A 26,535-nucleotide genomic window follows, 5' to 3' on the forward strand; every position below is an offset into this window, starting at 1 on the left:
AACCTCCCTAGTGCTGTTTGGTGGTCTAGACACAACTCCAATAAGCGTTTTATGCCCTTGGCTATTTCGCGATTCTGCCCATATCGATTAAAGAGCATCCAAGCTAATGTCTCACCTTGTTGTTGCTTTAACCAGCAATGCCACCACACCTCCCTTTCCTTTATGTCTATCCTTCCTAAACATCGAATACCCCTGCACGTTTAACTCCCAGCCTTGGTCACGTTGGAGCCATGTCTCTGTAATCCCAACTATATCATATTCCTTAACTATTAACTGTTCAATTCATCCACCTTATTACAAATGCTCCTCGCATTAACGCTTAAACATTTCAGGTTTGTTTTTCTTATCTCCATTCTATGTTTTGCTTCTGTCCTCCTTGTATGTGCTTCTGCCTCCTTGTGATTCCCATCCCCCTGTCCTGTTAGTTAAACGTGATCTTTCATGCACTGTCTTTCCCGTTCAATGCACGCTTACGCTTCCACGTTGTTCACTTTACAACTGTTTAGTTTAAACCCATCCGTGTAGCACAAGCAACCTGCCTGTCAGAGTGTCGGTCCCCCTCCAATTACGTTGCAGGTCACCCCTTCCCCAGAAGAGATTCCAGTGGTCTAGAAAACTAAATCCCTGTCCCCTGAACCAACTCTTCAGCCTCCCATTGAGATCCCCTATCTTCCTGTTCCTACTATCATTGGCACGAGGTACTGGAAACAACCCAGGTACAACCCAGGTTTCAGCCTCTTACCTGGTTCTCTATGCTCACGTTGCAGAACCTCCTTCCTATTCTTACCCACGTCATTTGTGCCTACATGCACAACTATTTCCGGCTGCTCACCTTCCCTCAGGAGGATGTTGTTAATTCGGTCTGAGCAATCTTGAACCCTGGCACCATGAAGGGAACGCACCTTCCTCGAGTCTCGCTTGTCGCCCCAGAATCTCCTGTCCGCACCTCTGACAATGGAGTCACCCAGCACTTTGGCTCTGTCTCACGTCGGTTCGCCGGTCATGTCCAGGATGCGTTCGTCTTCCCGGATGGACCGCAGGTCTTCCACCTGCTGCTCCAGTTCTCTAACTCTGTCCTTGAGGAGTTACTTCTGGACACAGTTCTCACAGGTATAGAAGTTAGTGACACCCTGGCTTCGCACATCCTGCAGGAAACGCACTGCAGTAATATTCCTGCCATGACGCCAATAAGTATAAATATTCAAATTAAATTAAACACACAACTGAATAAATGTATCCTTCTCTTCCCAGCCGCCTCGCCGAAGGCTCTTGAGCCAAATTCTCACGCTTTACCTCTCCAAGGCACTTCACTCAACGAGGCCTGTCCGAACATTAACTATATTCCACACACACTAGGAACAATTTATATTTATAGCGAACCAATTAACTACAAACCTGTACGTCTTTGGAGTGTGCGGGGAAACCGAAGATCTCGGGAAAACCCACACGGGGGTAAAGTACAAACTCCGTACAGACAGTGCCCGTAGACAGGAAGGCACCAGAGTATCCGGCGCTGCAAGCGCTGTAAGGCAGCAACCCTCCGATGCACCGCCGTGCCGCTGACAAATCAAAAATTGATGTCGCATTAGTGGCCAGAAAATTGGTCATGTGTTTGTCACAAAGCGCAGGTGTGGAGATCAAATCCGTTGCATGTTCCTGTTAATTCAGTTATACCATCAATCTGTTGCTTGAGATATTTAATTAACTTGACGACGGCCGCAAAAGGGTACAGTAATATGTTCTTTAGCACTGTTCTATATTTTCTTTTAACCACTGCATAACTAAAGGTGTTTTTACACGGGTTCAGCAGCTGCAGCATATATCCTATCTTTTCTGAAGGAGTATTCAACATTAGTATCGTTTACGTATACGAAATAAATCGTGGCTGCGAGCCAAAGGAGTATAAAACTGCTAGATATAGAAAACAATAACATTATTGATTTCATCCGGTTCATTAGCACTTGGTCATTCTGAATCACAGAGGATAGCGAGGTACGGCTCCCATTAAAATTGCGAATTTGCCCCATCTGTTGAATAATGAAGGCCAATTTGCTGAAATACTTTGACCACCCTATCTACATGTAACACCGCTTTCAAGGAACTATCATTATTTAAGATTTAAGATTCAAGATTCAATTTAATTGATACATGTACCAATTAAGATACCGTGAACTTTGAGTTACCATACAGCCATACTAATTGAATAAAACAACAACACACACAGCCACATAAATAAAACATTTAACATACATTTAATTATCTAACTCTTATGGAAACGTACACAATTCTTAAGGTGTTGGACAGGCTAGATGCAGGAAGATTGTTCCCGATGTTGGGGAAGTCCAGTACAAGGGGTCGCAGTTTATGGATAAGAGGGAAATCGTTTAGGACCGAGATGAGAAAATTGTTTTTCACAAAGAGAGTGGTGAATCTCTGGAATTCTCTGCCACAGAAGGTAGTTGAGGCCGGTTCATTGGCTATATTTAAGAGGGAGTTGGATGTGGCCCTTGTGGCCAAAGGGATCAATGGATATGGAGAGAAGGCAGGTACAGGATACTGAGTTGGATGATCAGCCATGATCACATTGAATGTCGGTGCAGGCTCGAAGGGCCGAATGGCCTATTCCTGCACCCATTTTCTATGTTTCTATAAATATCCACCTCAGTGAATTCCGCATTCCTCACTGTGATATAAGTTAATAAAGTTCAATCATCTTCCTCCTTTGTTCACCCGTGGTCGGGCTTTTGAAATCTCCGCAGTCGTCGCTGCCGACGGTCCGATGTCCGAGCCTTAGCGTCGGGTTGATCTAAACTCCGGGCCGGTCTGCAGGGAATAACGCACCACCACGTTGTTTCGCCACAGGGGGGACGGAGATGCGATGCGGCGAAAAATCGACTCTCCATCGCGGTAAGTGAGTGAAAAAAAGTTTCCCCCCAATTCCCCCTCCCCCCACCCCTCCCGAACACCCATATAAAACAGACCAAGAAATATTAAAACATACTTTAAAAACATACTGTCGGCTGAAGAAGGGTTTCGGCCCGAAGCGTTGCCTACTTCCTTGGCTCCATACAAAGGATACAAAGTATACAAAGGACATTTATTATCACATACACCAATTGGTGCAGTGAAATTTGACTTGCCGTTGCAGCACACGAATAAAGATAAGACACACCATTAAAGAATTTAACGATAAACATAAAAACATCCCCCCACAATGGTTCCCACTGTGGGGGAAGGAATCAAAGTCCACTCCCGTCCCCAGTTCACCCATAGTCGGGCCTATTGTGGCCTCCGCAGTCGTTGCTACGGCAGCCCCTCTTGCCAGGAAGATGGAACACCGGCGTCGGGTGAACACACCTCAGCGGCTTGGAATGTCTCTGTAGAGCTCCGACTCGGGCGATATCGGATCCCAGGCTCCGCGGTGTTTTAAATCCAGCGCCACCCGCCACAGCTTACAGCACGGCGACCCGGTAAGGCATCGCCAGCTCCGTGACGGTGTTTCAGCGCTTTGCCACCGCCCATAGATGCTACCGCACCCGCTGAGTTTCTCCAGAACTTTTGTCTACCTTCCACCATCACCGTCTGCTTCCTTCTGAAGTAATCAAAAGCTAGTAATATTTAGTATTACTAATAACGATATTTCCTCCATGTGGTCGAGATTTCTCAGCGAGCTACAACAACCTATAAGAAATATAGCAAACTCACTTAATGCGTACACATCTACTGACTTGATCTCTTTCCAAGCATAGACCCTCTTCATGTATGCGTTAGCAATCCTCTGTTCGTAACGTTCTTCAAGCAACCTTTTTCCCTCTCGATAGACATGGCCACCAGGCCTATTTAGTCAACTTTCTACGAACACGTTAGCATGTCCGCCTGCCGCAGGAAGTACATCCTCTGTTGTGCCTTTTTTGACTGTGAAGTCGATGGTGGCCCCCCATTTAAGATCCTTGGAGATGATGGTTCCCAGGAACTTAAAGGATTCCACAGATGTGACTGTGGTGTTGTTAATTGTAAGTGGGGTGAGGGGAGGGCGAGCTCTCCTAAAAACTACAATCAATTCCACTGGCTGATAAGCATTGAGCTCCAGGTTGTTGCGATGGCACCAGGACGCCAAGCGTGTCTCTTCCTTTCTGTAGGCAGATTCTTCCCCATACTGGATCAGTCCAATCAGGGTTGTGTCATCCGCAAACTTGAGAAGCTTGACAAAGGTGTCTGTGGAGGTGCAGTCATTGGTGTCGAGAGAGAAGAGGAGAGAGGAGAACGCGCAGCCTTGCGGTGCTCCTATTCTAAAGGTCCGCAGGTCCGAGATGTGCTTTCCCAGCGTGCCTCACATCCTGTCTATCAGGAAGCTGGCGATTCACCGACAGAGGGGTTCATGCACAGTGCAAAGTTTGCAGTATAGTAGCTCTGGCACAATTGTGTTAAATGCAGAGGTAAAATCAACAAACAAAATCCTTGTATAGGTCTCCTGGCGGTCTAGGTGCTGGAGGATGAAATGCAGTCCCAGACTGACTGCGGCATCCACATTTTCATCAGTAGTTTTCATTTCTATTCCTTCGTGAAACGCCTTATGAAAGCTTCATACCGAAAAGGATCACCATCATATCTAGGAATTTCTATTGGTGGTATGGTGGAAGATATTTCATTGAGCTATGAGCTTGGTGATTTCAGTTTGATTCTTCACCAATTCACAGAATTCACCTTGAGATCCTTGGCTTGGTGCAGACGGATGATATACAGGCCTCTGAAAAGCATACGGAATTGGTATTTTGTTACGAGCCTTATCAGGAGGCCCATACATTTATTGTTCCGGTCTAACATCCTGCTGTTGAGGTAAAGCTTTGTCGGCCCGCCACTGATCCAGTCGGTGGTCAAAGCCACGAGATCTGGTGGCCCCCGGATGTGGATATTATCTTGCTGCTATCTCCAGCTCAATAGCTCCTTCTTGGACTGAGGAACTGTTCCTCTGTGAAACTTTCGAGCCACGTCTCGAACCTCGATTTTCCAGTATCTCTGCTGTACTATTGACAATAGCCAATTTAGTGTCAAAAAAAGCCACCTGTTCTTTTTGTCCATTGAACGGCCTTTTTCGTTCCGCAGCATCTCGCTTAATCCGCATTTCTTGTTATTCTGCCTCTCTTAATCCGCATTTCTTGTTCTTTAGCCTCTCTCTTAATCCGCATTTCTTGTTCTTCAGCCTCTCCCTTAAGCTGCATTTCTTGTTCCTCAATGCCATGCATTGCCTCCATCGCTTTAACTTTTAACGAAAGAGCAGCTATGTCAGCTTCGGCTTGCACTTGAACTGATACCCTTGTGGATGAACTGGCTAAAGAAACAGATTTATGTTTTCATCTTCGTGTAGAGACGTTTGCGATACTGTCTAGTGATGTTATTTCTTGTTCGATTTCGACACCTTGTTGCGGAGCATCTCGTGCTATAGAACACGTGTTAATTTGTTCAACTGCAGCTAACCATCTCTTCGCATCTTCCATAAAATTATCAAATAACTCCACCTTTTCTTTGAACCGCGCGAGTGTGTCTTTGGTGTTCTTCCCGAGGCAGCTGTGGACTCACCAATGAGTTTTGATTATCTCCAATCTCGTGACCAATGTTGAATAATTGCTCCAGGTTAGATTGCACTGTCTTCGCGAACTCCTCTAATTCAAACAACTGGCCCATCTTCTTCCATACGTTGTCTCTATCCTTCTGGGTTTCTTTCAGGTAGGGTTCTTCTACACCTGGATTACTTGTTGAAGATTCCATGGCTCCCTCTGGTGGCGCTCTTTTGCCTGTCTTACCTGCTTCATCTGGCTCGATGAATTAAACAGGTATTGGCAGACTCCCACATCCGCTAGTTGGACAAACAGGACCACTCATCAGTTTGGACAAACTCATCAGTTTGCTTCTGTCATTATTGATAAACATTCTGAGCCGTGTTCCGTAAACCCACGATAAGAATCCTAAATAAAACTGTACTTTCACAAACCATCCAATTATTATCGAAATATAGAAGTGACTTCAGTTCAGAAACAATGTATCTTATCTTGATTTTAAAACATACCAAGGCCTGGTTTCCAGTTATATTCGCCCCTGGCTCCCTTCCAAAACCTAGCAGAACTGGCTTCTCAGCACTAGACTCTAATCAGAGCCTGTAACTTTACTTTAAAATACGACGTTGTCGAATTTTCACAGCATCTCGTTAAAAAAGCTGTTCTAATTAAAGCGTTCCGGTTTTCAAATTTACAGCATAATACTATAACTGTTCTACTCACGCTCTCGATCAGTGAAGTTTTCAATCTTCAGAGTAGTCGCGTGGCTGTCCACTACCCTACTGGTAAAGTAGGTTCTAAATCTCTGGCTGAGATCTGTCTTCAGTTCCTCTTCTACGGAACCAATTCTTCAGTTCCAATTCCATGGAACTAGTTCTTCTTGCAGTAATCTCTCTCCAGAGATCCAGCCCAAACTTATGTCCTTCTTCTATGGGACCAATCCTCTACCTCCTGTCTGTAAGGTAGTTCTCGACTAGATGTTCTGACAGATTATTATATCGATCAGGGAATTTTCCTTTAGCCACTATGATTGAAGACAGGGGTTAGGAGGTTATAATCGATACGCATTCACGAGCTCTCCAATAGACATTCAATGCCGTCCAAATATAAATCTTCAAAACACATTCTTAATTAATAGTTTATTTATGGTCGTACTAAAAACAGTAAGATATTCATCCAAACTTCATCTTGTTTAAGTACATTTTGATCGTACTCGTAGTCAAACTCGTTAACGGTGGAACCCGTGCATGGTCGAAAGCTGTACCCTCTCCCCCATGCTTCTTCCAACTAAACTAAAAACAACTCGGGCGTCTGCGCGAGAATGCCTGCCGCAAACAGGCCTCCGATACGTCACAAATTCCACCCACATAATTACAGGCAGATAAAATTGAAAGGTAACTGGTTATAATTAAAACATACCGAGTTAAGCTAAATGGCTACTACACCAAAAAGGAGCAACAAGCCACACAACACACAAGAATCGCATTTTACAAGACTGCTGTCGTAGTACGATAAGGATGATCTAAGCCACTTATGGAAAGAGCTCTTCTATTGATGGATCCTGCTCCCTGGAAACATTTATTAATTGAGTAAGGCAGCATATCTCTTGCAAATCTTTCTAAATACGAAGACGTTTTCCACTTACCCACTCCAGGCCCCAAGCTGCAAAACCCCTCAACGATGTATCTCCACACTGGGACCTGAAATGTATCGGGTTTCAAATGATTGGTCTGCTTTCTCAGTATTTCACCAAATCCTGCGGACCACGTCAAAGTATAACGATACAAGTAGGTTTAGAAGTTTCAGATCAATGCTGGAAAATTAACACTCAACGCTGTAAAGTTAAAATCAACACAATTATTTAAATCTCAATAAAGCAAAGAATCTAACAGGCATCGACTAAGCCAGATCGAGTCTGCCATGTCTGCTGTGGAGAATTGGCGTCCTGGCATCGTTCTTGATCCCGGTCCGATGAGCTCACATGCAGGTTACACTTATGTAATCAATAATTCGACGTTCCTGTCATTCTAATGAATGATACTAAATGAATTATACTATATTTAAAGGTTTAAACGTTCAAAGGTTCAAAGGTCAGTTTATTGTCACGTGTACCAAATAAGGTACAGCGAAACTCGAGTTAACATTCAGTCATACAAAAAAACAACAACACACACAACTATATAAAGGTTAACATAAACATCCACCACAGCGGCTCCCCCTCTTTCCTCACTGTGATGGAAGGCAATAAATTATTATCTTGTTCCACTTAATTCTCCCACGGTCGGGGCAGTATAACCATCCGCAGTCGGGGTGATCGAAGCTCCCGCAGTCGGGGTGATCGAAGCTCCCGCAGCCGACAATCGAAGCTCCCGCGTCGGGGCTATCGTAGCTCCCCCGTCGGGGCTATTGAAGCTCCCGCGATTGGAGCTGCCGAAGTCGGTCTCCAGCAGAGGCCGCCATAACCACGATGTTAGGCCGCAGTGCGGATTGAGAAACGATACTGCAATAACAATCACACCTCCGTCCAGGTAAGATATTTAAAACAATGATTCTCCCAACGAAATGTCAGTAATATTCGAATAAAAAAGTTAAACTATCTCATATGGAGGCAGGATTACGTTGATTTCGACGTGGTTTGGTCCTTGTGGAGTACAGAACTTCGTATGTACTATACGTAGTTCTGTACTCCACAAGGACCAAACCACGTCGAAATCAACGTATCCGTTACAAATGTTGGCTTCACCCTAATTCCTGATTACATGTTTGCAACTGCATGCCTCGAGGGCTCGTGATTTCTTGTTTTCCTCAATAAGGTTGTGTAATTGTTCAACCTAGTACTGGTAGCCGGCAGCTTCATTCAATTCGTGGATCTGTGCTAATCTTCACATTGGTTCAATTGTTCTTTATTGTCACGTATGTGGAGCGCAGTGAAAGATTTGCACAACCCACAAATGCACCATCGCTTTCTTTTGGCGTCTTTGACAAATTGTACTTAACTATTTACATGTTATCCCATTTTCTGGCACAGTGAGACCATGCAAACATCACACAGACAGCACCCGAGATCAGTATCGAACACTGGTCGCTAGCAATAGAGGCAGCGCCACTATGCCGCCCGAATTCCTCTTCTTATTCAATTTGTTGATACTAAATACCTAATATAATGAATTAACCGTCTTTTTTGACATATACTCTACCTTGCCATCGTGAGTTTTGATAATGTCACCGTACGTTAATTAGTATAAACATTCCATTAAGTTGGAAATCGAGCTGACTTTGTAACGTTTTTTAGAAATAAACCATGTTCCACAATTAGACTGAATAAGGGCGCGGAGCTTAAACATCATCTGTTCATTTCCCTACATATTCATTCCCTGGTTGAATCGTGAGTTCTTCCAGTATTTTATATTTACTCGAGTTATACGATGTTCACCTCCGTGTGATTCGCCGTGTTTTGTTGAACAATACTAGAGAGGACGCTGAAGCCTTTGACTGTCAAGAGGGATTTGTTGCATTTGGAACAAAAGTGACTTATTATCAGAAAAAAATATGTGTTTACAATTGTGATATGTTTCGCCATAGTAACGGCTAATTTTACTTCGGAGTCACGTGAGTGACTACGTGAAGAACCCCGCCAGGACGCATGCGTGTATTATCGCTGCAAGCATTGCAACGAGACACAGCAGGGGGAACGACGTACCCTTAGCGGCAAAATTTGAAAGCCGGGAACAGCAGGTAAGGAGACTCTGCGTTCCAGAATTTGAAAGTCGGGAACAGCAGGTAAGAAGACTCTGCGTTCCTTCCACTTACCTTTCAGGTGGAGACATGGACCAGATCCACGAAGGCTGCGGAAAAGCTGGCGGGGGAGAACCGCGGAGTTGCGTGCAGCCGGCAGCAGCAGCCAAAGGCACGCCAATCTCCCGTAATGGGAACAGCTGTGCCCGACTTCGCTCCCGAATTCACTCCCGCACCGGCCAAGCCGGGCGGGAGAGCGAAGCAAAAACTAACAGGGTCGTTGACTCCGAGGAGTCCGACTCTGAATAGCCGCGAGCGGCCAGTGCCCGTGCGCATTGGGGCCGGTTGGAGCGGCTTTAGGAGCAGCCGCGAGCGGCCAGTGCCCGTGAGCATTGGAGCCGGTTGGAGCGGCTGCAGGTGGAACAGCTTCAAGCAGCCGCGACGGCCAGTGCCCGTGAGCATTGGAGCCGGTTGGAGCGGCTGCAGGAGGAACAGCTTCAAGCAGCCGTGACGGCCAGTGCCTGTGAGCATTGGAGCCGGTTGGAGCGGCTGCAGGATCAGCAGCAGCCGGGAGTGGCCTATGCCCGAGAGCATAAGAGCCAGTTGGAGCGGCTGCTGGAGGAAATACCCCAAAGTGGCAGGCTCCGGGAGATGGAGGCTAGCCACAGTGGGCAGTTAGTAAGCCTCACAGCAGTACCTCTTGTAGGGCTGCACAGTGTTTCTCCCTCATCAGAGGGGAACACCGAGGGTCAATCCTGGGCTGGCTGCAGGAGCTGGAGCAGGAGCGGCTTCAGGAGCAGCCGCGACGGCCAGTGCCCGTGAACATTGGAGCAGGGTGGAGTGGCTGCAGGAACTGGAGCAGGAGCGGCCTCAGGAGTAGCAGCTTCAGGAGCAGCCGCGACGGCCAGTGCATTGGAGCCGGTTGGGTGCCTGTCAAGTCTTCTAATGTTTTTGCAGTTTCCCCGCTTGAAAGGGATTTGATTTATCTACCCCGAAATAATGAACTGGATTCACTCAGACCAAACACTTCTTTTCCACCTTTTTTATTTTCTCCTTCTTTTATTTTGGCAGATTAGTCCTTAGCAGTTTTTAGCAGTTTTAGTCTTTACCATTTTTGGTCTTTATCAGTGGGTCTTTATCAGGTGAAAAACCTTTAGACACAAAGGCAAAAAATATACACATTACTGTAACCAAATATAAATAACAGAAAATTACATGTATTTAACATTCCAACTCATAGCAGCCATTTTGTTTTTTAAATAATTTTCACATTTCATTAAATGAAAAATACAAATAATGCCCACTCCTGTTACCAATTTTTTAGCTTAATATCATATGAATCTTTACTGTTTTTTAACACATTTTATCATATTTTTTAAAGTGCAATTATTTAAACTAACACCACACATAGCATATAAGTATTAGAAATTAGCTCACATTAGCCCTTAACATATGCACTTTACATAGGCAACAAACATTTTCATCACCCTGTCATCTTGGTTAACAAACACCACCAATATCAACACGTTAGCCAGACAAGTTTCTCAGCTATTAAAGGGTTAAACAGAGTCTCTGGGGCTGCAGTTTTCGACTCAGTCCATTTAGAGTTCAGTCCTTACCGGCTGCCAATCGGGTCTGTAGAAAATCAGTCCTGCTTGCCTTTTCTGGCTATCGCGGCAGTCCTTTCGGACAGTCCTTTTGATTTACTGTACAAGTTCTCTGCTCGCAAGTCTCTTGTGTGTTCTTCACTGGCTTCTGGTGCTGTGTGTGCCCTTTTGACCCCCAGGCAGAACTCCGCAGGCTGGGGTTCCGCCCACTTTAATCACTGTCTCGTGATTTCAATGTAGCATTTTTCTGCACCTGTTCTTTCATTTCAGTTTGACTTGACACCTCCCACTCGATCTTCCAATGGAACCACTTGGGAGATCGACGCTTTAAAGTCAAACTTTGAAGTCTAGGTTTGAACTTGGTCTTTATAGGCTACCAGTCGATCTGTTGTGGTGCTTGGGAAAGTTGTGCCCAATTGCGCAGCACAAAAAATGTATTTTAGAGCATTTTCTTGTTCTCTTATTGTAATGACTCCTGTCAAAGAGATGGCCTCCCACTTTGGATTGTTCAGAGCTTTGTTCTTGCCAAGAAACCTCTTCGCTGCTCTCCAAATCCATGCGACTGTCTTGATCAGTCGTGTTAGAATGCTGAACCGCTTGACATCAACAAGGTTCTGAATAGCTGACCCTGCAGGTGGTCTATTTGGGTTTGTTGGTTCCGGTTCTTGGTTCTCTACTTTGGCTCTTGATAGTGCTGCAACAAAAGCTTTCTTCTGTAACTTGTTGAAGTTCTCTCTGGCAGTGGCAGCCAGTTCTTTAGCTGATTTTATTGGCCACTCACTCACAGGCAATACCAGGAACTTCGGTCCATTTTGCCACTCCGAATACTGATCAAGGTCTTGAGGGCTGGCACCTCTGGTGATTACATCAGCGATGTTTTGTGGGCCAGGAATCCACCGCAAGTCCTGAATGTTGGTGCTTGTTTGAATCTCTCCAATCCAATTGGCGAAGAATGTCTGAAATCCGTAGCTTTCTCGCTGTATTGCACCAAGGATTGTTTGGCTATCCACAAGATGATACCACTTCTCCACTTGAATTCGACTGTGTAGCTCAAAATACTTCTTTAAGCGTGAGGCGAACACTGCTCCGCACATCTCTGCTTCAACAATACATAGAAGTACCTACTAGAGAAGGGGCGGTACTGGACCTCCTGTTAGGAAATGAGATGGGTCAGGTGGCAGAGGTATGCGTTGGGGAACAGGTCGGGTCCAGTGATCACAATACCATTAGTTTCAATATAATTATGGAGAGGGACAAAACTGGACCTAGGGTTGAGATTTTTAATTGGAGAAAGGCTAACTTTGAGGAGATGCGAAAGGATTTAAAAGGAGTAAATTGTAGAAATTTGTTTTATGGGAAAGATGTGGAAGAGAAATGGAGTACATTTAAAGGTGAAATTTTAAGAGTACAGAATCTTTATGTCCCTGTTCGGTTGAAAGGAAATCGTAAAAATTGTAAAGAGCCATGGTTTTCAAGGGAAATTGGACACTTGGTTCGGAAAAAGAGGGAGATCTACAATAGTTATAGGCAGCATGGAGTAAATGAGGTGCTTGAGGAGTATAAAGAATGTAAAAAGAATCTTAAGAAAGAAATTAGAAAAGCTAAAAGAAGTTATGAGGTTGCTTTGGCAAGGAAGGTAAAAGTAAATCCGAAGGGTTTCTATCGCTATATTAATAGCAAAAGGATAACGAGGGATAAAATTGGTCCATTAGAGAGTCAGAGTGGCCAACTATCTGCAGAGCCAAAAGAGATGGGGGACATATTGAACAGTTTCTTTTCTTCGGTATTCACCAAGGAGAAGGATATTGAATTATGTGAGGTAAGGGAAACAAGTAGAGTAGCTATGGAAACTATGTGGATCAAAGAAGAGGAAGTACTGACACTTTTGAGAAATATAAAAGTGGATAAGTCTCCAGGTCCGGACAGGATATTCCATCGGACATTGAGGGAAGTTAGTGTAGAAATAGCAGGGGCTATGGCAGAAATATTTCAAATTTCATTAGAAACGGGAATAGTGCCGGAGGATTGGCGTACTGCGCATGTTGTTCCATTGTTTAAAAAGGGGTCTAAGAGTAAACCTAGCAATTATAGACCTGTTAGTTTGACGTCAGTGGTGGGCAAATTAATGGAAAGAATACTTAGAGATAATATATATAAGCATCTGGATAAACAGGGTCTGATTAGGTACAGTCAACATGGATTTGTGCCTGGAAGGTCATGTTTAACTAATCTTCTTGAATGTTTTGAAGATGTTACTCGGGAAATTGATGAGGGTAAAGCAGTGGATGTTGTGTATATGGACTTCAGTAAGGCCTTTGACAAGGTTCCTCATGGAAGGTTGGTTAAGAAGGTTCAATGGTTGGGTATTAATGGTGGAGTAGCAAGATGGATTCAACAGAGGCTGAATGGGAGATGCCAGAGAGTAATGGTGGATGGTTGTTTGTCAGGTTGGAGGCCAGTGACGAGTGGGGTGCCACAGGGATCTGTGTTGGGTCCACTGTTGTTTGTCATGTACATCAATGATCTGGACGATGGTGTGGTAAATTGGATTAGTAAGTATGCAGGTGATACTAAGATAGGTGGGGTTGCGGGTAATGAAGTAGAGTTTCAAAGTCTACAGAGAGATTTATGCCAGTTGGAAGAGTGGGCTGAAAGATGGCAGATGGAGTTTAATGCTGATAAGTGTGAGGTGCTACATCTTGGCAGGACAAATCAAAATATGACGTACATGGTAAATGGTAGGGAATTGAAGAATGTAGGTGAACAGAGGGATCTGGGAATAACTGTGCACAGTTCCCTGAAAGTGGAATCTCATGTAGATAGGGTGGTAAAGAAAGCATTTGGCGTGGTGGCCTTTATAAATCAGAGCATTGAGTATAGAAGTTGGTATGTAATGTTAAAATTGTACAAGGCATTGGTGAGGCCAATTCTGGAGTATCGTGTACAATTTTGGTCGCCTAATTATAGGAAGGATGTCAACAAAATAGAGAGAGTACAGAGGAGATTTACTAGAATGTTGCCTGGGTTTCAGCAACTAAGTTACAGAGAAAGGTTGAACAAGTTAGGGCTTTATTCTTTGGAGCGCAGAAGGTTAAGGGGGGACTTGATAGAGGTTTTTTAAATGATGAGAGGGATAGACAGAGTTGACGTGGAAAAGCTTTTACCACTGAGAGTAGGGAAGATTCAAACAAGGGGACATGACTTGAGAATGAAGGGACTGAAGTTTAGGGGTAACATGAGGGGGAACTTATTTACTAAGAGAGTGGTAGCTGTGTGGAATGAGCTTCCAGTGAAGGTGGTGGAGGCAGGTTCGTTTTTATCATTTAAAAATAAATTGGATAGTTATATGGATGGGAAAGGAATGGAGGGTTATGGTCTGAGCGCAGGTATATGGGACTAGGGGAGATTATGTGTTCGGCACGGACTAGAAGGGTCGAGATGGCCTGTTTCCGTGCTGTAATTGTTATATGGTTATTATATGGTTATTAACAGCGTCTCCTCTGTGGTCCAAGGGAGTTAACTTGGCCTTGGATTCCACAAGTCTGACAATTGGGCCATGGTCTGAATCCCATCTCAGGTACATCACTGCCCCGTAGGTGTGCTCACTTCCGTCGGAAAAGGTGATTCCCAAGGGTTCAGTTGCGGAGCAATAGGGAGTCAGTGCCCTGACGAACTTGACTTTTACAAGTTGTACGTACTCTTCAAAGAGCTTAATTGCATCCTCCCTGAGTCCATCTGAGTGTGCCATGTCCCATGTGTCTCTGACCGAACAGCTTCCCTCTTTTGCTTCTTGGAAAGCTCTGCGTACTAGAATCGCTCCCTTTTGCTTAACAGGCGCCACTATGCCGATGGAGTCATATAGCCCTGCTACCTGGCTGAGAAGCTCTCTTCTTGTTAGGGGATTTGGCGTCTGAGTTTTGATTTGCTCTTGTAGAAGGCTTTGACCAAGCCGCATCTTTTTCTTTCTCTTGGAGAAATTGATTCCCACCATAACGTGGAGCATGTCCTCTTCAACAATGTAGCCCAGACCAAGTGCCTTGCTATCATCATCATGCATTTAGTTTGGTAGGATCATGCTTTTTGTTTTGCTTTTCTTTAAAGCATCATTGTCCTCCTTCCTCCCACTTTGGCCAGACAGAACCCAAGGCTTGAGCTCAAACCCATCAGCTTTTAGGATTCGTTCCACATTTGCTGTGATGATTCTCAACTAGTCGAGGCTGTTGTGAGATGTGAGGATGTCGTCAACATAGCTGTCTTTCTGGAGCACTTGCTGCTCATCCTTGAGGTGGGTAAAAGAAGGAAGATTAGCAGTCTCACGCATTGCCAACTGTGCAATGCACCCCGCAGGGTTGTCTCCGATGCTCACTCTTGTGATAGCATATTCTCCCAGCTCCTCGTCCTCGGAATCTCGCCAGAGGAATCTGTGTAAGTGTACTTCACGGTCCTCCAACCAGACTGAGTTATACATCTTCTTTATGTCTCCCAGAGCAGCATAGATTCCGCCTCTGAATCTGAGGAGGACGGCGCGAATTTGGTTGAGGACGTCTGGACCTTTCATTAGCAAATCATTTAAGCTGACACCATTGCACTTTTGGCTGCTGTTCCACACTAGTCTCACTGGGGTTGTGACAGAGTGGGGTTTTGGAGCAATAAGGTGACTCACATACCACACTGGTCCCTTCCAGTTTGCAATCATGTCTTCGGACAATTTGATTGCAGCCTTTCGGTCCACCATGTCGTGCACCTGAGCTGTGTAGGCACTTTTCCATTCAGGTTCTCTGGATAGCTGCCTCTCCGTACTGAGAAATGTGGCTTCCACTGTCCTTTTATTATTTGGTAGAGAAGCTGGGTCTTCCAACCAAGGATAGCTAGTATGCCAATGTGGGTCTTCACTGTGACGGTCTCCTGTTATGTAGGTGAGGCCTTCCCATACCACTTCGAGCTCTCTCTCTTCAGCAAGAGTCATTTCTTTTCCGCCTGGCTGGCAGTTTCCACAGCGGCAACCCCCGCACTTTGGCTCGCATGCTGCTCCAATGCTATCCCACTTCCACCAATCCAAGAAGTCCCGATTGGCGGTTGATGTACGTGACTTCTGAACTTTGACGGCGACCTGTCCGTTTGGTGAAAGTTCCTCAGGGACTGGGGCAGTGAGCTCCTCATACTTTAAAGCAGCTGCTCTCATTGATCTTGCGAAGTGTGTTTTGGACATGTGGACTGACATGGTAAGCTTCTCAAACAGCTCAGGATGACAACCTCCAACAGTCTTTCCCAGTGGTCCATCCCACAGAATGAGATCTCCAACAGTTTTAATCCTCTGAGGCGCTAGCTGACCTTCTCTATGGCTTATGAGCAAATCTATCTCTTTTGGTCTCACAAGTTCCTCAAGTGGGACGTCTGGAAAGAACTTTTGCAGCTGCTGTGGTGTCACATGTTTGTGAACATCTGCAATGCTGTCCAATCCATAACAAACTAACTGGTGCGACTTGAGTGTGCCCTTGGGAGTCTTCACTCGGATCTTTAGAAGGTAGCGCATCGTCTCTACGTGGACCTTCATCCCCGCAACTCCATGGACGATAAGCGTGATGTCTTCACTCCTAAGGTTCAGTCTACTCGCAGCCTTGTGAGTTATGTAGTTGGTATCTGAAGCCAAGTCAATTAATGTCCCAACCTTTTGTCCAGCATTTGCTATGGCCTCCAAAAGCATCATAATCACTGGATGCTCTGGCAGTCCACCTTCCTTTAGGAGGCTTGGCTGATGCTTTGCAGTGTTGAAGGCTCTTGATGCAGTGTTCGAGAACACATCTCGGCATTGTTTTGCCAACTCTGGTGGAAGTTTGCTGAAAAACTCCTCTTGGTCCACTGTATATTTCTTCTTGCCTTTATCTTCCTCTGGACCAAATTTACTCCTTCTCTGATCCACACTGCTTTTCCTCATCTCATAATTGGGGCACAGATAAAAATGATGCTCAGGATTCTGTTCATCCTTGAAGATTTGATTTTTACACAGATATGCAGGTTTGCAGTATGAACCATCATCATGAACTTAAAGACACGTTTTGCATGCTCCCAACTTCTTTACTGCAGCTCTTTTCTCTGTCAGCTTTAGCCCTCGAAACTGCTTGCAGAAGTACAGCTTCCTTTTATGCTTTATGTCACCACAGACTACACAACTTGTGTGGTCATTTTCTGACTTGGTAGACTTGGTTCTGGCATGTCTTGGTTCAGTCCGAGTTTCCTTTCTACTCGGCTCCTCGTCCCTCAGTTGCTCGAGCTGTTCGTATATGCTCTCCTGCTCTTTGAGGAATGACAAGAGACTGTCAAACCGTTTCTCTGGTGCCACAGCATTCCTCTTGTCAGCTACATAAACCAGCCATTCCTTCTTAAGGGTTTCTGGAAGCTTGGTTTCAATTGATTTTGTCATCAGTGGATTTTTAATAGCGCCTGTGTCTCCGAGATCGCTCAAGTCATTAAGCGCCTTTTCCACAGCTTGAATTAATTCCACTATTTTACGTGGCTGATGTCCTCTGACAGGTGGGATTCCCTGAAGCTCCTCCACTATCTCAATAGCAATAGCTGTTTGATTTCCAAACCGGTTCTCTAGGACACGAAATATATCATCTGCAGTGTTATAACTTGTGAGGCGGAGGTCTCTTGTAATTTTGTCCTCCAGACTGTCCAGCAATTGAACCTTCTTCACCTCATTTGATCCTGTGGGTTCACCTTGCTTTTGCAGTGCTTCCCAATCCTTCCTCCATCTATAAAAGTCACGCTTGTTTCCAGTAAACTTAGGAAGGGCCGTGGGTCTCAGTCTGGTGGCTGGTGAAGGATAATTGAAAGCATTCGCCGCTTGTGCTAATCCTTCAGCGTTCTTCTTTATTCTTGCCTGTATGAAGTCAGCCTTCCTGGAAACCAGCTTGGGGACGAGAAGCTCGAGTGTTCTTAGGTGTTTCTGGAAGCTCTCTTGCTCATCCAGAGGGACCCAACGTTTCCACCGACTGTACGTCTCCTTTGCAGTCTCTACCAGATTCTGCAGGTGGTTAAGCATGAATTCATATGCTTCTTGGTTGCTATTTGATGGTGCGGTGGCAGCAGCAAGTTCACATGCACCATCTGCTGTCTGTAGTGAGGTGGATAATTCAATATTTCCAAAGTTTGCCCATAGAGTGTCCTGGATGAGCCCTTTGACCTCTTTTAGTTTCGACTCACACTCCTTTGCAGTCTTTGCCAGGTCGGCATTTTGCTGTTCAGTTAACACAGTTTCTTCATCTGCGTCCAGCTCCGCCTCCAGCTCTGCAATGAGTCCAGCCTCCACATCGTCATTGGCTTCCATGACTTTTTCGGCCTCCTGCATGAGTTTCTTGAAATTGTTCCTGAGCTCCTCTTCAGACATTTCTTCATGGTTTCTAATGATGCTGTTAACAAGACGAGAGAATGCCCTTTTTGCTATTGTCCTCTTCAGTTTGAGCTGCTCAGCTGACTTTCCAGCAACTTCATCAGCCATGTTTTATCTTGACTTAACTGTCTCTTTTCCAGGTTTCCAGATCTCCTGGCCCCACCCGGTTTTTCACTGTCAAGTCTTCTAATGTTTTTGCAGTTTCCCCGATTGAAAGGGATTTGATGTATCTACCCCGAAATGATGAACTGGATTCACTCAGACCAAACACTTCTTTTCCACCTTTTTTATTTTCTCCTTCTTTTATTTTGGCAGATTAGTCCTTAGCAGTTTTTAGCAGTTTTAGTCTTTACCATTTTTGGTCTTTATCGGTGGGTCTTTATCAGGTGAAAAACCTTTAGACACAAAGGCAAAAAATATACACGTTACTGTAACCAAATATAAATAACAGAAAATTACATGTATTTAACATTCCAACTCATAGCAGCCATTTTGTTTTTTAAATAATTTTCACATTTCATTAAATGAAAAATACAAATAATGCCCACTCCTGTTACCAATTTTTTAGCTTAATATCATATGAATCTTTACTGTTTTTTAACACATTTTATCATATTTTTTAAAGTGCAATTATTTAAACTAACACCACACATAGCATATAAGTATTAGAAATTAGCTCACATTAGCCCTTAACATATGCACTTTACATAGGCAACAAACATTTTCATCACCCTGTCATCTTGGTTAACAAACACCACCAATATCAACACGTTAGCCAGACAAGTTTCTCAGCTATTAAAGGGTTAAACAGAGTCTCTGGGGCTGCAGTCTTCGACTCAGTCCATTTAGAGTTCAGTCCTTACCGGCTGCCAATCGGGTCTGTAGAAAATCAGTCCTGCTTGCCTTTTCTGGCTATCGCGGCAGTCTTTTCGGACAGTCCTTTTGATTTACTGTACAAGTTCTCTGCTCGCAAGTCTCTTGTGTGTTCTTCACTGGCTTCTGGTGCTGTGTGTGCCCTTTTGACCCCCAGGCAGAACTCCGCAGGCTGGGGTTCCGCCCACTTTAATCACTGTCTCGTGATTTGAATGTAGCATTTCTCTGCACCTGTTCTTTAATTTCAGTTTGACTTGACAGTGCCCGAGAGCATCGGTGCCAGCTGGAGCGGCTGTTGGAGCAGGTAAGTGGCAGGCTCCGGGAGATGGAGACTAGTCACAGGGGGCAGCTAGTAAGTCATACAGCAGTACCTCTTGTAGGGCTGCACAGTGTTCTCCCTCATCAGAGGGGAGTATAGGGGGTCAATTCTGGGCTGAACCTGAACATTGTCTCTGGCACAGCGGTGTGCAATGTTGGAGCCCCACAGGGAACGGTTCTGGCCCCGTTCCTCTTCACACTGTATACAGCAGACTTTAACTATAAGTCTGACACATGCCACGTACAGAAATATTCAGATGATACAGCGATTGTGGCATGTGTAAGGAACGGGCAGGAGGAGGAATACAGGAACTTGACCAGTGCCATTTGTGCCTGGAGTGAAGAGAACTGTCTCATCCTGAACACAACTAAGACTAAAGAGATGGTGGTTAACTTTGGCAGGTCCAAGCTCCCCCTTCAGCCGGTCAACGCTGCAGGGGCTGACATTGAGGTGATGCAGACATATAAATACCTTGTAGTGCACCTTGATAACAAACTGGCCTGGTCTGTCAACTCTGACTCCCTCTACAAAAAAGGCCAGAGCAGACTCTTTTTCCTCAGAAGGCTCAAATCCTTCAATGTGTGTAATGATATGCTGCACATGTTGATATGCTGCACATATTTTACAACACTGAGGTTGCGAGTGTTATTTTCTACGCTGTTGTCTGCTGGGGCAACAACATTAGTGCAAAAAACAACAAGAAGCTGGACAGGCTGGTTAAACGAGCTAGCTCAGTGCTGGAGGGGAGAGTAGACTCTGGGATGGATGTGCTTGAGAGGCGTATGAGGCACAAGGTACAGGTCATCCTGAAAAACCCCGGGCATCCCCTCCATGTAATTCTGGGGATTATTATTATTAGAACATACCCCTAGTGCACATGGGGTGCAGAAAACCTATTGGAAGACACTTACCATCAGGGAACTGCAAAACACTGAATGTTCCCAGTATCAACCAGTGTATTTGAAAACATGGCAGGGCAGGGACTTGAAACGAAAGAAAGTTCCAAAAGTCCTAACAGCGGTTATTACGGGTTTCGCCAGCACAATAAACAAAAAGGACATGACACTAGATCACCAGGATGCACTGGCCTTATTTTGCAAACTACCAATACGAGTAAACAGCATTAGGAAGAAGTACCATCCAACCGGCTTTAGACCCTAATTTGCAGGCCTATGCAAACCTGGAACCTCCATGCCACCAATATTAAAATTTGGAGGCAACTTATCTAAACAGGTAAAGACCTTGGCATAGAGGGAAACCCTAGGGCTCATTAAAGCAACGTCTAAAAACTACTTTATTGGGGAATGCGCTAACCCTCAACACAGACCCAACTACAGATCCAGACACCGGCACCTCAACGTCCACTGAGGATACCGAAAAAGTAACAAACCTACTAATAGTAACCATGGAGGAAGAAGTATAGGGTTATACTATGGAATTATTCAAAACATAATCCTCCAGTTCAGCATGTACCGAACTGAATGTTCATGCTTACAGGCAAAGAAATAATCAAAAGCGCATACTCAACTACAGTGCCCAAATAAAAAAGGAGTAATGGAGGACATCCAACACGAATCACAGGAATTCGTGTCCAAAAATCTTTATCATAAAATAGATGGTGGTTGCCACATCATCATAGATTTGACTAATTTGAATACTTTCGTACTTTATATTCATTACTAGATGGGAACCTCTGTTACTGCAAAGGTATTGCTCCTAGGTTACTACATGGCAAGCATCGTATTAAAAAATGCTTACTATACAGTTCCCATCAGAGGTGACCACAGATGTATTTAACACAATGGATCATCTGCGATTTCACCCTTAACTCGGCTCACATGTCCGTGACTTTGCCGTAAGAAAAGGTTACAGCCTTAATGGAGGCTTGCAGTAAACTAAACCATCCATCAGATTGGTAGCAGAATAATTGGCATTATAGTGGCTGTGTTCCAGCCACATAAATCGGACCTTTACATTATCAAATTACTGAGCGCAAACATGTGTGCACTCATAAATTATGGGGGTCATTCTGACAGACCAAAGAAGCTACCAACAGAGGCCACAATGGTACTTAAATGGTGGAAACATAACATTAGGCATTGTTCCAATCCAAACATTAACAGCTACCCGTCTATGGAACTGTTTTCTGATGGGCACTTGGATGGGATGCTACCAATTCCATATCCAGCTGTGGGGGAGATGGAATGCACAGGAGGCATCATTACAAACGCTGGGCATAAATACCTGGGAAAGCTGAGTGCATTCCATGGCTTTAAGTCATATTGTTCTGGGTTATATCACCAGTATGTTAGACTACTAATTGACTACACCACCGTGGTAGCATATGTCAACCATATGGGTGGAAACATATCGACATCGTGTGACTATCTGGCCAACACAATTTGGCAATAGTGTATCAAGAAAGATATTTGGATATCAGCTACCAACTTACCAGGTAAACTGAATTTAGTGGCAGACAACAGGTCACGCTAAGTCTAAGAAAACACTGTATGGATGTTGGATAAAAAATGTATTGCTGAAATTACAGCCCGGTATGGAACACCAGATAACGACCTATTCACATCCATGCTCTCACAAGTTATCGAATTAGGTTCTTTGGAACCAGAACCTGGGGCAGTGGCTACAGATGCATTTTCGCTGCATTGGGGGATTATTTATGCATTCCCTCCTTCTGCCTCATCAGTCGGGTATTTAGGAATAAACAGTAGACTCCGCGTCTGGTATTTTGATAGTACCCGATTGGCCTACTCAACCATGGGTCCCGGTGATATCGACATGGTTTTGAACCATGCATCACCATCCATCATACACCTAATTTACTGGTTCTTCCCGCAACAAGGGGAGTTACCCATGTCATAATTATATAAACCTATTAATTTATAGAGTTGAAAGCACCTGTACTACACCTGGGACTGACGGACCGAACAGTGGAATTATTTCAGCGGGCCACAGACAGTCCACCAAAAAATCAGTACTTGGTGTCATCAAGAAATGGGAAGTACTGTCACAACAATAAACATTACCCACAGATCTATGAACATGCCGTCTGTTCTGGAATTCCTGGCAAGCGTCCATTACGATGAGAGGCTCAGTCATAGTGCCATCAACTGCGCCAGAAGTGCTCTGTCAACATACCTGGCGCAAGGAACAGAGCGGCATTCTGTTGGGACACACCCTGGTAATATTTTAATATTAATCCCCCAAGAACCAGGTACTCCCAAATATGGGATGTGAGCATTGTACTGACCATGTTAAGAAACTGGTCTCCAGCTACAGCTCTGTCCCTACAGAAACTGACTATGAAAACAGTCATGCTGATGGCCTTGGTCACGGCACAAAGGGTCCAGTCAATACAGAAACAAAGGTTGGACAACATGATTATTTCATCTGGAAACAGAACAGACAGGGGTCAGCAGGCCTAAAAAACAGAATTCAGGGCCTACCCGACAGATGGTCGTCTCTGTATTGTAACACACTTACTATTATATATGGAGTATACTATGATCATCAGAGGGAAAGAAATGTCACTTTAATCAGCTACAAACCAACAGTGACAGTCCAGACCATCTCTAGATGGCTAAAACAGGTCCTAATAAAGGCTGGAGTAGACACTAGCATTTTTAAATCTCACTCCACCAGGGCTGCAGCTACATCGGCAGCTATGAAGTTGGACGTTCCTATGGATTAAATCCTCAAGACAGCAGGATGGTCAACGGAGGAAACTTTCCAACGACTTTATAACAATCCAGTCATTGAACCTGGAAAATTTGCAGAAACAATTTTAAGTTCTGTAATATAATTTATCCCATAAATAGGGGCAATAATTGGTGTTAATATTTTTATCGTTGGGTTTCAATATCGTATTGATGTCTAATGATGTTAACTCTATTCTCCCCATAATCAAGGCAGATGTGATGCATGGACTCGTTTCCACGGCATGAAATCACAGAGTTTTAACATCTTCACGTAGTCACTCACGTGACTCCGAAGTAAAATAGTAAGATTAAACGAGAACTTACCAGTTTGAAGTTTCATCGTTATTTTATGAGGAGTAACGTTGAGGGAATACGTGCCCTCCGCTCCCACCATTGATCATATACTCAACTGGTATCTCTGATTTGAAGAATGACACGCATGCGTCCTGGCGGGGTTCTTCACGTATTCCCTCAACGTTACTCCTCATAAAATAACGATCAAACTTCAAACTGGTAAGTTCTCGTTTAATCTTACTATTAATTATTATTCAGCAAACTGAGAAATGATCGGGTTAGGCATGGAAAGGTGAGAGGAGCGAGGATATGGGCGCGTGTGCCTGGAAATGATACAATGACTTGTGGATGGTGAAATCGATCAGCGCATCGTCCCCTTTATTAGTCGGCATTGGAATGTTAATGTGAAGAAAATGGAGGAATACTGCATCCTGAAAATAATATGTCTCCATTCTACCTCCTTCGCGAATGCATTTTATTTCAAGTGGGCGTATTGTCGATTCCAATTGATTGCCACGGGCATCCACCGTCTGTTAAATGCATGGTCCACCGATTTACTCGTGTGGTCCATGTAGCTTCAATAACATTCATAAGGAGGACCTTCGTTTGCTGCAAATGTATGGCTGTGCATCTCCGAGTACATATGAAACGAATTCACCAGTAAGCATCATTCTATATCAACGTATGTATTAATAATAATGAAAACAGTTTGGGTATGTAGCTTTTCAAGCCGCAATCATTTCACTAGAAGAAGAGAAATGCGAAATTAAAAACGCGACTGGTACTATGACTACACGATATGTGTGAAACAGGTTTCTTATCTCTGAGGAATGGAATAAAAAACAGCTGCTTCGGCAACATGTGCAAGCAGGCGTAGAAAATACATCATTTGCAACACCTGCCACAACAAGTTGATGAAACAGCGTTGACCTCACGTATAAGTGCTGAAATGTATAAATGGTGTTCAATGCACAGATCACATCCATGCGCGATAACACGCCGAAAGTTTCACCAGTAATCGGAATGGAGCAACATATATTCCCTCAGATTGAGAGCATTTACTATCCCATTCTCGCACTGATTAGCATTCCTGGTAAATTCGAAACGGTTACTCCTTGACTTTTCTTGTCTAGTTATACTGCTGTGCATTTCTCAATTTACGAGTGCCGTTAATTTAGGTGTTCACACTTTATTATCAATAAAATAGTAAACATTAATTCAATACAATTTAGTCCAATTCAATTTAATCGCTGTTCAGATAGGAACAGTGTTTCCAGTATGGTTTTTAATGTCCCTTTCCTTGCTGCCACAATTGTTTACGGCCGATCAGCGTTCAGTATTCTCTATTATATTGAAGCAATTTTTTTGAGCAGCAACTGAAAGTATTTAACTAAAGCGCACTGACTGGAAAATCTTTAACTGCAAAAGCAAAAAAACAAAAAACAAAAAGGAAATGAAAGGAAAATAGGCGCAATTTAGTACTAACGCCCCAATTTGTCTTCACCTCTGAGTCACATAGATCCAAAAGACAATGTAGGCTACTGCTAATTATGGATGTTGACCCATTACCAGTTAAAAAGTAAATGACCAGTGCGGAAACATCTTGCGATTACTATTTCGTTGTAGTTTTGAACCAGAGATTGCTATCTGGTTAATTAAACGAAATGCAAACCAGTTAATGAGGCCACAATTTGAATTGTGTACGATATCTTTTGTGTAAAAATGATGCAGTAGTTTACTTAATGCACACAAACTATATGTTCTCCTGGAACAACATGAATAGCCACAGACAAAATTAATGGAACTAGGTCACATTTCCCATTTGCTTCCGAGATATATTTCGAACGGGGACACAAATGGAATGCAATAATTCAACATGTAATGGTAAAGCGGTAGTGCAAACTGAACTGTGATGTTTGATATGCTTGAAAGATTGAACGTGAATCTAAAGGAATTAAGATTTTACGTTTCGTTGTAAAATATGTTTCAGGAATGCAAGACGATTAAATGTGGTCACCCGATGAGAATATCTTACGAAGTGTTGCAATTTTGTTTTCGTTAAAACTAACATGCGCATATTCATTTCGGTATTTGTTTAAGGAACTTGAAATTAGTGCTGAAAACTGGAAATAAAATTCAGACACGATCAGTTTAGGGTGGATCAGCTACAAGACACCACAATGTGATTGTTTTTAATATTGAGTCCATATTGATCACGGCGACCTTTCGATAATCGTTTCTTTCGTCGACTTATTACATTTGTTAGAATGTCCACTGCACGGTCTCAGCGCTCGGTGATGCTCTTGTGCGTGTGTTTTGTTACATCAGACGAGTGTTGACAAAATTGAGACAAGAAAAAATGCAAATTAACGCTAATGAAAATCGAAAGCGTAAATGTAAAGCAACGCTATTTTTATTTTCGGTTTTGCATTCTTATTCTGTTTCATATCACTCCACATTTTGTTATTACATACATTGAAATAAAGAGAAGGAAAAACCTTGCAAGCTGCAGTAAATGTGGCGCTAATTGAAATAGCACGACCCGGGTTCTCCTGAAGCCATTGTTACAATTTAGTTATACCTCAGCAAGGCGATTGAACATTGGATCGCCTGTGCGACGTATTTTCATTCACGAAACGCTGCCCAGTTCACGGCGGTGATTTATTTCTGAGAACCATCAAATAGCTGCGATGCAAAACCAGCTCGTGGTTCATAAAACCCGATTTGACGCAAATGAAATTCAACCTATTAACTGAAGCAAAGGGATGTGGAGCCATAGGTGCTGGGATCCTGTGTAAAACAACACTTGTTCGGGTAACTGCAGGTCGGGCAGCATCTATGAAAGGATTGGATAGGCGTAACGGGTCGGGATGTTTCGTTAATAGTAAAAGGATAACGAGGGATACAATTGGTCCATTGGAGAGACAGAGTGGACAGTTATCTGCAGAGCCAAAAGAGATGGGGGAGATATTGAACAAATTATTTTCTTCGGTATTCACCAATGAGAAGGATATTGAATTATGTGAGGTAAGGGAAACTAGTAGAG

At 43.9% G+C, this 26,535-nt stretch overlaps 1 protein-coding gene across 1 annotated transcript in view; it reads left to right on the plus strand.

The window, feature by feature from the left end:
* Positions 1-887: 887 nt before the first annotated feature.
* Positions 888-26,535, plus strand: part of LOC116968193 (probable G-protein coupled receptor 139) — a 72,157-nt gene continuing 46,509 nt past the window's right edge. The window contains exon 1 of the mRNA XM_033014836.1: positions 888-1,110. Coding sequence (XP_032870727.1) covers positions 888-1,110 — 223 coding nt within the window. The remainder of the gene's footprint in view (positions 1,111-26,535) is intronic.

This window comes from Amblyraja radiata, chromosome X (genome assembly GCF_010909765.2).
Source record: "Amblyraja radiata isolate CabotCenter1 chromosome X, sAmbRad1.1.pri, whole genome shotgun sequence".
NCBI lineage: Eukaryota > Metazoa > Chordata > Chondrichthyes > Rajiformes > Rajidae > Amblyraja > Amblyraja radiata.